Source organism: Cnephaeus nilssonii (assembly GCF_951640355.1).
Source record: "Cnephaeus nilssonii genome assembly, chromosome: 17".
Taxonomy (NCBI): domain Eukaryota; kingdom Metazoa; phylum Chordata; class Mammalia; order Chiroptera; family Vespertilionidae; genus Cnephaeus; species Cnephaeus nilssonii.
Window position 1 is genome coordinate 51,308,734 of NC_137088.1, and position 14,163 is coordinate 51,322,896.

Here is a 14,163-nt window from a genome sequence, read left to right on the forward strand (position 1 = left end):
ATTTTTATAAACAACTTATAGGAAACACTCTATGTGAGAGGCCATGTTTTTGAGGTTATAAAGTCGGACCCTTCAAACAGAGGGTTTGAATCCCAGCCTGGCCTCTTAATAAAAGAGCAATCTTAGGCTAAGCCTGCTCCCCTCCTGTAACAGGGAGATGATGCTAATGTCTGCTTCATCGGCTGAGGGAGGGTTAACTGAGTGAATTCATTCAAAGCACTTGAGCGAGGCCTGCCACACAATAAATGCTGAGCTATTACAAGGGTCTATGAACGACAGCATATGGGCCAAAATCTGGCCTATTACCTGTTTTTTACATAGCCAGCGAGAAAATAATGTAGGGTTTTTTTGTTTTTGTTTTTGTTTTTTTTTTTTAGAATAGTTTAAAAACTTTTAAAAATTGGATACACATAAAATTCAAATTTCAGTGTTCATAAATAAAGTTTTATTGGAACACAGCCACTAAAATCCTCAAAGTCTAAAATACTTATGAAATGTTTTACAGAAAAAGTATTCGTTTATGAAAAGAGTGTGCTGGCCCTGAGCTATTCTTTTGAGTGTGCAGGGACACACTCTGAAGTGGGCAGTGGCATTCTGGTGTCTGAAACTCTGTGAGAAATGGGCTCAGAAATGTTAAGCATACTGTCAAGGTCACATGACAATTAGGTGAGATGTGCTGGCTGAGACCAACCCCATCTCCCTGACCATTCACTCATCATCCGGCCTCACTGCTAGGCCTCCTCTCTTGAAATAGGACTCTTTTCATATCAAAACTCATCCTCTGATCTAATTTGCTTTTTATAATAAAGGCAGATGATATTTGATTAATAAGCGTAAATTTGCCCTTTTGAAATATATGGCTTATCTTATATCCCAGCCAATTCGATCCTGGCCTGCTTTGCATTTATCGTATAATGGGGAAGGCGGCTTTAGCCAACTTAACTTACCTTTCAGCACGGAAAATTTCATTTTACACTTTAGTAATTTAGCTGGGTAGGCGTACTTTTTTCCATGTAGGAAAATACTGAAAATTATAGGAAATGCAACTTGAAAAAATATTAACCACATTTTCCAACCATTAAGATCCTTTAAAAATATTGCATGTCAAATAGGGATGAAAAGGACTTAAGGAAATTGTTATATTAATTACTATGAAAGTAACTATATTCCGCACAGCCACACTGAATCTTCCCTTCCAGCACATATTACACAACCATGCTTATTCATACACACAAAGGAAATTTGCAATGCTGCATGGCCAAAGATGAAGGCATTTGCCAAGGATCATCACAGGTGCATTCTACCATCAAGGGAAGCCAACCTTTAGTCTGCAAATGGCTTTAAACAGAAATCTTGACTTCTATGTGTACTTACAAAGACTTAGGGCAGGCAGATTAGGGTCAACACAAGGCAGAAATTTCTAATAATACAACAGCAGCCCCTGAAGGTAGTGTATTTCCTAAGTTTGGAGGGGTTTTTAGAAGGAGTTAAATGACCAACTGCAGAGGATGCTGAAAAGCTATTCAGGGATTAGACTGGACGAGCCAGGAAGCAGTACTAGTCATCACTGAGGATCCTGCCAAGAGGGGCAGCCTCTGGGACTGGATACTAACTCATTGGTCCATGGCCCTCCCACAGTAGCTAATTCTGGACATTTTTAAATAAGTTCATCCAACTCAGTGCCTCAAAGAGCTTTGCTGCAGTTTTTTTTACAGCCAAATGAAAGACTGGTTTTCTTAGACAAAATAGGCATATATATCTACTCTCTTGTATGTAAGATCTCATCAGCAGTTGCTATGGTGAAAGCCTATATAAGAAATATCCAGTTCACAACCTTGTCTTTTCTTAAATCAATGTGTTTATCGTTATTAAATTTAACCTACCTTGGAATTTAAAAGCAAAACAGAAGCACTAGAGGAGGGAAATACTTTGCCTTTCCTAAAGAACTGGCTTGATTTTTTATTTTGATGGACGTTAACAATTCTATAAATCGTTTCTTCCAGTCACCAGGAAGCTCGGGGCCGAACTGAGAGCCCAAAATAACAAGTGTGGGCCCACTGGCCTGACCATGCCTCTTCTGGTTCCATTGCTGGTCTTGTTGTGAGACTCTAAGTTAGAATCTGGTGGTTCTGATTTAAATTTTTGCCCTATTATGTATTTCTCATGGATTGGGTGACCATATAATTAATTGTCCAATCCAGGGCACTTTGAGAGAAAAAAGGGAGCTATTAAACATCTCCAGGACAACAGATGCAAATGGGAACCAGAACAAATGCTCCTTTTACCTATAGGACATGGGTCAAAAATAGAAGAACAATAAATAAAGCATTTAAAGACAAAATATTAGGGCTCCATTGTCATGACGGCAAATCTGGACCACTGTATACAAACTGAGGCCACGATTTTGGACTAAAATCAGAAAGCATAGGGTTTATACAGCTTTCTCGTGGGCGTGGCACAACCCATGTGCATAGCAAGGCCACTTTTCTTTTTCAGCTTTTATTCTTTCAAAATAAAAACATCCAGCATCATGTGTCTGGATGCTAAATAAATGCATTCTTGAATCACATGGATACTGTGAAAAATTAAAAGCAATCCAGTGCTCTTAATAGAGACAACCTTGAATTCTGAAGTTGGAGCTCAACATTGAACTCTCAGGGCTCCTGGCACTGAGGAAAGGGGGTTCTCCGGGGGGGACCGCCCCCCTCAGACTGAGGATCAGGGCAGCAACCGCTTCTATGGTCCCTAATGAACCATCCGCTCAGCCAATGTCTCTGAACAAGCTTTTGAACTGAGGTTTGGATCTGATTTCGCTGTTCTGTGCCCCCTTCTCTGGTCAAACTGACTCGCGGGTTCACTGGGACCTCGCTTCAGAGGCAGTCTCCTTCCTCAGCCCCGGGCATCCTAATGAAGTGGTGTCCCTGTGGCCACTGGGCTAGGCAGACTGCCTCCGGGTAAAACCCCGGGGGCAAACAGCAAGAACAAGGGCCTCTCACTGATGGCCTCACTTCTGAATGTGAGGATCTTCGCTTCACCTTGAAGCTCAAGATCCTTTCCCGCGGGGACCTTCCCGCGGGTGACTGTGTCTGGCCCAGGCCAGTTCTGCAGGGATGCATCTCTCTCTCCCTTCCACAGCACTTCTAGAACTTCCCTGATGCTTAAAAAAAAAGAAAAAACAAACATTTCGTTTGAATACAATATTCTTGAGTCAAAATTTCAAAAGTGCCTACTATTTGCAACACCCATACCCTCGTAATAATATAGCTTACTATAATAATAATTTGGGTCACTGTAACCACCCACTAGTTTTTAGTTTTTAAAAATTCCTATTTGCTGTTAGCTTTAAATGTTTTATTTTAAAATTTCAACAGTGAAAATAGCTATATATTTGATTTTAAAAAGCAAGTTGTAGAACACTATATAGTGTGATCTTTATTTTGTATAATGCTTATTTCATACAATACATAAAATTGTTTTTGGCAGTTATTGTGGGGATAGCTGGGGGTTAGAAATAACAATGATAGGAATTTTTATATCATATACTTTTGTATTTACATTTTTTATTTATTTATTTATTTTTTAAAATATATTTTATTGATTTTCTACAGAGGAAGAAAGAGGGATAGAGAGTCAGAAACATCGATGAGAGAGAAACATCGATCAGCTGCCTCTTGCACACCCCCTACTGGGGATGTGCCCGCAACCAAGGTACATGCCCTTGACCGGAATCGAACCTGGGATCCTGGAGTCCGCAGGCCGATGCTCTATCCACTGAGCCAAACCGGTATTGGCTGTATTTACATTTTTTAAAAGCATGTACTATTTTATACCATTATTTAAAAACAAATACTAAATATGGGCAAATCTAATGTTTATTAGCTCATATACATAGCTACAGTGTTAGTTTTATAAACCAGAGCCTATATCTCATAGCTCTATAGTTGTCTTCTATAGAGACTACTAATATGTGGACGTGAACTCAATGTTGGGCTGTGAACAAAAATATATTAAAATAAATCGATCATCATCTGTGATTTGTGCTACAGAGTATTTACAGGGCTTGCAACAGTGACCTATACTATGTTGTTTTCTGGTTCACACAACTCAGATTTTTCTGGTAAAAAATCTGGAAGCTTTGTCAATAGCAGGCCCTTTTCCTGCCAATCAGCACTTGGTCTCCACCGCTCTGCAATGCAACCCTGTTTTACTGAGCCAGCCCACTCTGCTACTGTACCTGCCTGCTTCTCTCTGCAACCCACCTGCGCTCCTGTGTGCAGGCTGTTACAACTAAATGAGTGCAGCTGGGCGCATCATTTTACATTATCCCAAAGCAGCTGGCTCTTAAAAAATGGTTGTTGCTTTATACATCTAGAAACTATGCCGAATCTGTGAAGACCTCTTGGTGTCCCCACCTATATAGGTTCAGTGGCAATAATATCCTGTATTATCCTCTATTCCTTTAAATTTGATACACCTCCTAGCCACACAAAATTGGATGTCATTCCTCACAACGAAGAGAGCAATTTTTAAAACCTGCTGGCTAACAGCCTCCCAGCAAACACAGGATAACAAACACATGCCAGGATAGGTGCTGAGAAAAACCCCACTGACTTTATTTGACCATGCAAGTCCTAACAAGTCCGGGCTGGTCACACGAAGGTTATCCTGAAGAGCAGGGCACTCCCACTCTGTAAATGCTCAGGTTGTCTCACCTGTGAAACAACCCGATTGATTCAAAAAGTAATTCCTGGCTTGGGGTTCCAGATCCATTGGATCTGCTGATGCTGCCTTGGGGGTCTGGGTACCCTTCCCAGCATTTCAGACGCTCACTAGAAAGGGTGCATTTCTCTATAATCTGGATGCAAATGGCCAGTTTGTTTGTTTCCGCAGGAAAAATTTATCTGTTTACTATAGTAGCGTGCAAGCTCGGGGGGGCAGTGAGCTATGCCTGCCTGTCAGAGTTGTTCAACAGGCCAAGCCACACAAACGCATCTACTGTTGGGTAGAGAAAACTTTTAATAATAAAGGAGCATTGGAGGAAATAATAAACATTCCTTTTGGCAGCCCTACAAGTCCACCCACTCTCTTAATTTGGAAAGAGCTCTTCGTCTGCCCCCAGCTAAAAGATTACCCTGAGGCATTTTTCGCTCATGCTATCCCGGCAGTAACAGGGAGGAGTTCTGGGACTTACTCTGGTCTGTTGCACTCCCGGACAGCGATGCGGACGCCCCCTCCACACGTTCTTGAGCAGGTTCCAAACTGAGTCCAACTTCCCCAGGATCCATCAATCACGGGGGCCTCCATTTCTTTGGGAACACAAAATCCAAACTTGCAGTGCTGTATTTAATAAGGGAACAATGAGGGAGAGCTCGGTGCTGAGACATTGCAGGACCCGCTGTCCTTCCAACACACCCTGTTCTAACGGACTGCCAGGTGCTGGTGGGGAAGGCTGCAATGCCATCAGCTGTGTGAGTAATGGACACTGTAGGGATCTTAATCTCCTACTGATTGATTTTAGGCTGAGTCTTCATTTACAACTTGCTTGAATAAAACTGGCCGACAAGTGGTGGGCTCCAGGCTGGTCAGGGTGGCCAGCTTCGGGGAGCTCAGTGAGTCGCCGTGGAGAAGTAAGGAGTGGAAATGGGCAGACTGGCTGGAGACAGAGCCAAAAGGAGTTACTGGATTTGCAGAGCAAATCTCCATTAACAAGGCCCAGCGATGTTGCGAGCCTGTTAAAATGCAATGCTTTACTGCTTCCCGTGGGTTTGAAAACCCATTTTTTAATGAAACAGGAAAGAACAAAAGCTAGTTCCAGGATTCCTATATCGTCACTCCACCAAGGCACAAGGACACACTAAAGCAAATGGACACATCACAGAGAGCCCTGAGCTTTATTGCTTTTTTGTTACTAATGGTTTCACGTTCTCCAGCCCCGAGCTGGAAGGAGGCCATGGTGTTTACAACAAAACAAAACACAAAAGTCCTCAGCAGGACAGGGAGGCCCAGAAGGCCATCTCGGGACCTCTGCCATGGCCGGTGTGAGGCCTGACACAAAGCCGAGGTCACTGAGCTGGGGACAAAGGGAGAGTGGCGGCCCAGGCGGCAGGAGGGTGATGCCCCGCAGCTCACTCAGGTCTCCACGCAGAGCGAGGGTGACTTATCCACAGGGAGGGGACAGGCCTGGAGCCATGAAGGCCGGGGGGTGGGGGTGGGGGTTCATATTCAGGGAAAGTGGGCAAAAGAGAGGCAGGAGAAGGTCCCAGTCTAAATGGCGGTCCCAGGAAAGACTTGGTGAACGATTATTTAAGAGTGTAATTAAACTGTCTATTCTGCTGCGTCTTCTCCCTCGTAAGTCACCTCTCTGAGTATCTGAGGACACGTCCCTCTCCCTGGGCTGTTTGGCTGAGGCCTAAAAGGTTCTGCATCCAAAGAATCTTGGGCAACTCGGTACCCAAGGCATGTGGGCAGAGGCAGAGGTGCCCACAACACCCCTGCAGTCACTTCCCATGAGTCTCTACCCTGGTCTTGAACATTCTGGGAACACACGCACTAGAGATAAACGAGAGCGGCAGCTGTCTAGGCAGCGGTCGCCAACCGGTGGTCCGCGGATCCCTGGTGGCCCGTGAGGTTCAAAAGGTTGGCGACCGCTGGTCTAGAGCGCCACTCCCCAAGGAGAATGTGACTTGAGTCACATATTTAAGCAAATCTAACAGTTCCAGGAAGCCACATTAAAACAAAAAGAAAAAGGAAATTAATTTTAATATCTCTTATTTAGCGCAAAATATCCGAAACATTATTGTTTCTATATGTATAATCAACACAAAATTATGAGTGAGTTTTTAAATCCTTTTGTCTATCTAGGTCTCAACACCTGGTGTGTCTTTTCACTTAAGCACATCTCGGTTCAGACTGACATTTCACGTGCTCACCAGTCGCACGTGGCTAGTGGCTGCCAGTCGGGACAGTGCAGGGACAGGTGTAGGAGGCACAAGTCTAGTTCCCACAAACAGCGCTGTGCCATCCGGGGAGTCACTGAATTCTGCTTCCACAGATGAAAAGCGACCAAAGTTGTCTTGGAGTGTCACAGGTGAAAGTGCATCTAAGCACCTACTACACAGCTGAGCATATCGGGACCAGACTTAAATAGAGTTAGCAAAAATAATGGCAAACATTTGCACTTAATATTTGTCAGGCCCCGTTCTAAGCATTATTAACTTACCTAACTTACACATTAACTTACTTAACTCTCACAGCACACTACGAAGTAGTACTGTTAGTTACCCCATTTCTACAGAAAAGGAAGCGAAGGCACAAAGGGGTTGAGGCCAGACCTCAGTAAGAGGCAGAGCCTAACCATTAGACCATCCGACTCAAGAGTGCAACCCTAGCTGTGACACATGCTGCCTGTCTCTCCATTGTGAGCAAACGGGGCCATTCTGACATCTAAATAAAGAGTGAAATTTAAAATACAAGCAAATTAATGAAATGGTTTGGTAAATCTAAGTTGTCTACTTGATATCCATTCTCCCTTTCATCCTTGGTACCGACTCTGTATACCCCCAGATTCTTGAACAGATAAGAGTGGTCAAAGAGATGTTAGCAGGATTCATTGGGTGAGATTCTGGGAAGGTTCTTTGCCCCTTTGTTCCTGGCCCTTTGGCTTCATTCTGCCTGGAACTCAGACTTGATGGCTGGAGCTGCAGCAGCTATCTTGTGACGTTGAGGATGAAGACCATTTGCATACGATAGTGGAGTGGAAAGTAATTAGGAGCCTGTGTCTCTGATGATTTTGTGGAGCTGCCACAACAGCTCCATAGCCTGTTTCAGTGGGGACTAGTTTTTTGTGTGTGTCAGAAAAAAAATAAAAATGATGCAGTTTGCTTACACTACGATAATTGGGTCTGACCTGAACAAGATTTCTAATTAATATATAATTGAGGTCATAGCTATTGCCCAAATTCAGCCTTCGAGTCTTGGTGCTAGATACAGTTTATAAATTCTACAAAGTAAGGAAAAAGTTCCTATGACGATTCATGGAGTTTAATAAGAAATTGCCTGGATATACAGTTTTTCTCCTCTTGACACTATCTTCAGTCTGTTGCTCTCTCTATTCTATAGACCAGGCGTCCTCAAACTACGGCCCGCAGGCCACATGCGGGTGTTTTTGCCGTTTTGTTTTTTTTACTTCAAAATAAGATATGTGCAGTGTGCATAGGAATTTGTTCATAGTTTTTTTTAAACTATAGTCCGGCCCTCCAACGGTCTGAGGGACAGTGAACTGGCCCCCTGTTTAAAAAGTTTGAGGACCCCTGCATAGACGCTACTTCCATAGAAGAACAAACAATAAACTTCAGAGCAAAATGAGGACACAGGTGTTGCTTTGCCAGAGTGCTACCATTCAGCACTGCATGCAAATGCCCTAACATGGCCCCTTTAAAAAAGGAAGCTTCTAATTGAAAACTGGTCTACAAATGAAACATGTCTTACTGATATGACCATGGACAAAGTATTCAAAGGACAGGAAGAGCCTCAGAGGATCAGGGGACTGCCTCAGGTGACAGAGGCTGGAAATCATGGCTCTTTGGCAAATATGTACCAAGATAGTCTATTTTTCCAGGCAAAGCTGACAAACAATAATTACATATTGGAATAGCCCTTACATCATAACAAATCATTAAGTGGCTAGTAGAACCCCAGCCAAAATATAGTCAGCCTTTCCTAAAAGTGTCCAGAACCATTTAAATGATATTCTACCTAAATAATCTCCAAGTTGCTTAAAAAATATATAAAAGAGGTTGGAAAAGGGACTTGGGGATCAATTTTGTGCCAAGAAGGCTTAAAACAAAATTTCAAGCCTGAGATTCACAAACAGGGTTTAAATAAAAATGTTAATGGTCTTAACAAGAGAATGGGGAAAATAAAGAGACAGAGACGTTCATCAAAATAACATTTGTCAGCAGCCTGGGAGAGCTCCCTGCAGAGGGAGCAGGGCGGGAAGAAAAGAAAGGAAAAAAATGAACCCCCTCAGCCAAGGGAGGCAGAATTTGCTAGAGGAAAGTGTATGGTTTTACTGCCAATTCTATAAAAACAAAATGAAGAACACACAGAATTTCTATGCCAACATCTCTGGCATTTGTAAAATGCATAAATACTCTTCGGGGGAATAAACACACATATACCCAGTTCTCTAGTAAAAGCTACTAGACTCGAACACTTTCCCCCACTTTCCTAAAACACAACTAGAAGGTCCCCATCATTTTCTCGCAGAGTTGCTGCTCAGAACGTGTTCTGAATCTGCCCTTGGAATGCCCTGAAGTCCCTCACTCTTGCTGAACACGAGCATACATCGAAAAAGCCTTCCGAAGGATCTCCCACATTTCCCATCCCTCAGGCATCAGATTACCCTGCAACCCTTATCATCTGCGTCTGCTACAAAAACAGAAGCTTGGAAAAAGACACAACAGACATGGTACCCATGGTACCCACTCAGTCCTCCAAAGTTCTGTGTTCCAGGACTGAGTGGGTACCATGTTACTACATGGCGCTTGGCAGCTTGTTCATGACAACTTACTAGATATACTTCACTGAGAATCCTTCTTTATTAGAGTTTCTTAAAGCAACAGCATGTGTCAGAAATAGACATATGGGAGGGTATATCAGATGGACTAAGAACCACAACACAATGCTAGTGATTTTTCCGAGATTAAACAGGTTCAATTTAAGTAACGTAGTTGACTGGCTCTAAATCAAGCCAACTCACCAAGTCATCAACAGGGTATCATGTCTTCTGGCATCTCCCACCAACTGGTGGCAGCTGTCAAGGCCTCTGTGTTTAGGACTCTGAGGCCTCTTCATTTCGTAACGATGAGTGAATTCCTACTGCTGCCATAAAAACCCAAGAACCGTATTCCCACTCAAAGCTATGACCCTCTGGCCAACAACACGTTGAGTTAAATGTCCCACAAAAAGTGAAAGATTCGCTTTGACCAAGAAGATATATTTCTTTTTAAGCTAATGAAAGGTACAAAGGTAGCTGTACCTATGTCTGCATGTAGTTTTGGTGAGTTTGTCATTGGGGAAAGGTGTATACTTAATTGGTGAAGTCCTAGCCTTCAAGAAGTGATAAGTTGAACTGATTTAGTCATCAAGACAAGTAAAAAATCATTTTCATTGTACTTTTGTATTGAACTTGATGTTTTTCAAAGAACGTTCATGCCCTCCAGCTCATGTAACTATTACCGCCTGAGAGATGAGCGAAGAAACCACTAGTCCTCCTGTTTGACCAATAACTCAAGCTAAGTTACAACCCCTTCAGACCAAACGAAGGCGCGGGTTCCGGAGGGCAGGGGCTCAGGTGTCGGGGACTCTGCCCTGAATGAACTGGGAGATCTTGGGCAAGCCGCTTCTTTTTCTGTTCCCTATCTATGAGATTGGGGAAAAGAGAATTCCGTTCTGTCATCTCTTTAGGACCCCTTCCATGGAAACTGGTGCTATTGATTCTATAAGGAAAAGTGGAGGAAAAAATGTGAGATGAGAATAAAATACTAAAAGTGAGCAAAGTAGACAATGGTAAGAAGAGAGAAGACAGGAAAAATGTATGTAAGAAAGACAAAGGACTCAGAATATAACCCAGGAGTTGCATCAATGCTGAATGAAATCCATTTTCCATATGGATTAAAAAAATCAGGGTTTATATGGATTAGAAAGCACTTTCTAACCAAATTTTTGGGTGATGAAGATATCACTAATATACCGCATTTTCCGGCGTATAAGACGACTGGGCGTATAGAAGATTTTCCTGGGTTAAAAAGTCGTCTTATACGCTGGAAAATACGGTAGTTCCTTTTTTTTTTAGATGGCTACCAGGTGAAGCAGGTTGCATTAATCATGCTCCTAGGTGCATGGGATGTTGTTATCATCGGGCTATGCAAGTAGCAGTTTTGTGTGGTCACTAACAAGCGGGAACCAGCTGAGAATTTGCACTTGGATATATCCCAGGTGACATCATCACTTCTTAAAGGGACAACGGTTGGGAAAAGCCTGGCATCCCAGTAGTGACCACAGTAAGTTTACTGTATTTCTGCATTTCTTTGGTTTTTAAGATGCTTCAGCATAGATTGCCACCTCCAAAAGAGACAGAAAGAAGAAAAAGAAAGATGACCTCACATTAAATGTACCTATACATTAAAAAGCACACGGGGTTTCAGAAATGTTAAAATGAGAAAAAGTATGTCTTAAAATGCAGGCGATAGTGATAGCCATGTCCATTGGATCAATATTAAACAACAATTTTAAGTTTTTACCATCTTCAATAGTAAAACAGAACCTCTCACCTCAAAAAAAAGTACTCTGCATGCTAAAACACGCTGCACTAACAGCAAGCAGCGGTGACTGGCCCTGCAGCTAAAACCTGGCCCCTTTCTGCCCCAAGACAGAAGGCAGGGCTGGGGCACTACTTGCCTTTCCAGGCTCGCACTCGGTGCCATCGGCCCAGGGCGTGTGCTGAGTCTGGCAGCCTTTGCTGTTTGCATCCGCTCCGTCCACGTTACTGCACCAGAGTCGTCGGCACTGCATCTGCTCATTCCAGCGACAAGCAATCAGAGACAACATGATTAGATGATGGCAAACAAGGACCGAATTACTTTCAGTTCATGTTTTGCCAATGACACAGTATCAGTTGAAAAGGGGTTTTATTTCTTGGTATGATAAGTGATCAAATATTCCCAGGGACACAGAGGCCAGCTCCTGAGACACACGTCTATGGCTGGCGGGACGTGAGATGGTGTGAAAAAGGGGCGTCCATGCATCCAGTGAGACTGGAGATCCACTGGAGCCGTGTTGGGATTAGCTGCGATTTCAGTTTAGGTTTGGCCTGACCACAAAACTAATGCTTTCTTACAGTAGGCTACATAATTCCAATCATCGCATGACTCCTTTCTAGGGTGTCAGGAATTATCAGAGGGAAAAAGGGACAAACTATTGTGAACATTTCAGACTTGCAAAAAGTGCAAATAGCCACATAATGCACAGCCATGGACCCACCACCCAACGAAAGAAAGAAAACCTCACAGGCCCAGCTGAAGGGCTGGTACATCACTTCTCAGTCCCAATCCCCTCCCCCTCCTCCCAGAGACGACCACTGTCCTGAGTGGTGGCCATCATTTCTTCACTCCCGTTGCTTTGACCACAAATGTATATTATACATTTCAACTTAAAACAAACAATAGCATTCAGCATTTCAGGATATGCTCATAGGCCTTGCAACTTGCTTTCCCCCTCGACACACACACACATTATGTTTTAGATTTACACAAGTTGATATATTTAGCTCTATTTCGGGGCACACGTTTTAAATATCTTTTTCCTGATTATTACACTAAACCATGCTCAAAGTAGAGATATTTAGAAAGTACTAAAATTTTATTTTATTTTATATTAATCCTCACCTGAAGAGAGAGAAACATTAATGTGAGAGAGACACATTGATTGGTTGCCTCCCACACACACCCCAACTGGGGCTGGGGATTGAACCTGTAACCCAGGTACATGCCCTCGACCAAGATTGAACCCAAGACTCTTTGCTGCATGGGACGATGTTCTGACCACTTAGCAACACCACCCAGGGCTAATAATTTATTTATTAAAAAATAGAAGAGCCTCAAACTACTCAGTCTTTCCTATAGTTTTTTTGCCTTTTACAGTTGAGAAAATACTCTACAAAATAATTATTTATCCTGTTATTTTAACTTAAGAGATATGTCAGGATCATGTTTCCAAGTGTAGTTAATTTTTTAAAATACATTTTTATTGATTTTTTACAGAGAGGAAGGGAAAAGGATAGAGAGTTAGAAACATTGATTGGATGCCTCCTGCACACCTCCTACTGGGGATGTGCCTGCAACCAAGGTACATGCACTTGACTGGAATCAAACCTGGGACCTTTTAGTCCACAGGCCGACACTCTATCCACTGAGCCAAACTGGTTAGGACTCAAGTGTAGTTAATTTTTAATTGTTGTATAGTATTGCACTAACTAGAGACACCACAATTGGCTGAACATTTCTATTATTGGGCATTTGGATTACTCCTAAAGTTTACTATCATGAATAACACAGAAATGAATATAATCATGGATAGATTTTACTCAAAATATTTTATTATGTATTTCCATGGAATCACTGTACTTCCCAATTCACCATGCTATTTCTAAAATTTCTCCCAGCAAAACAAACACATATACCCAGTGAGAAAGAATAGGGTACCCCAAAGGAGCACAGTTCAGCTCCTCTGAAATCTGAGAGCCACTGGATCATATCATTGGTCCACATGTCCACAACACCTACATCAAAATGCCACACACCCACCAGCTGAGCTACCACCAGAAATGATTTCACAGGAACAGCTTTGATGAGCTAAAACAGGGAAACAGGTGTGTCTCATGAATTACTTGTACTGAATCTAGAAGAATTCCTATAATAAAGGTCAACTAGACAGGTCAATGGGCATGAGAAGAGACAAGGAGAGAAAAGGGCTGAGCTTGGCCATCACCAGCTCTGCACCCTGTCCTCAGTGCGCATCTCCCTGTTGGACTGTCCCGGGAGGGAAATGAGAAAGTGCGGGTAAAGCACCATCTAGCAGTGAGCACTGTGACTACTTACCACCATCATCATTTCTACTACCATTAAAAGTCAAGGGACCATTCTCAACTTTTCCATGGGTGGTTTATATTTGGGTGAAAATCTAATGGAAAACTACGAATACAAAGAAGTTCAGAATCAACCCCCAAACACTTACCATATATGGGCACACCTGATAACCTGGTCCAAAAATCAATTCACATTGTTTATTCACGTTGTAAAGGAGGCCTGGCAGTTGGGAAGGCAAACTGTAGGCTCTGTATCCTGGTTCGTTAAGCAAACACTCGCCGTAACCAGTGCTATGGAAAGCAAATACAGATGGTGAGTGTGGTGGGTGACTCATGGCTTGTCAATACCTCCAGTTGAAAGGGAAGGCCATCTGCCATTGTAATGGTAGATTGGACAGTTCCTTTTTTTTTTTAATTTTAAAAATATATTTTTATTGATGTCAGAGAGGAAGGGAAGGAGAGAGAGATAGAAACATCAATGATGAGAGAGAATCATTGATGGGCTACCTCCTGCACGC

The 14,163-nt window shown here is 42.7% G+C and overlaps 1 protein-coding gene across 2 annotated transcripts in view; it reads right to left on the minus strand.

The window, feature by feature from the left end:
* ADAMTS9 (ADAM metallopeptidase with thrombospondin type 1 motif 9) overlaps positions 1–14,163 on the minus strand; it is a 166,014-nt gene that overhangs the window by 110,010 nt on the left and 41,841 nt on the right. For both annotated transcript variants that reach the window (XM_079795238.1, XM_079795237.1), the window contains exons 10-12: positions 13,795–13,936; positions 11,461–11,574; positions 5,192–5,337 (exon numbers count right to left, since the gene is read on the minus strand). In XM_079795238.1, coding sequence (XP_079651364.1) covers positions 5,192–5,337; positions 11,461–11,574; positions 13,795–13,936 — 402 coding nt within the window. The remainder of the gene's footprint in view (positions 1–5,191; positions 5,338–11,460; positions 11,575–13,794; positions 13,937–14,163) is intronic.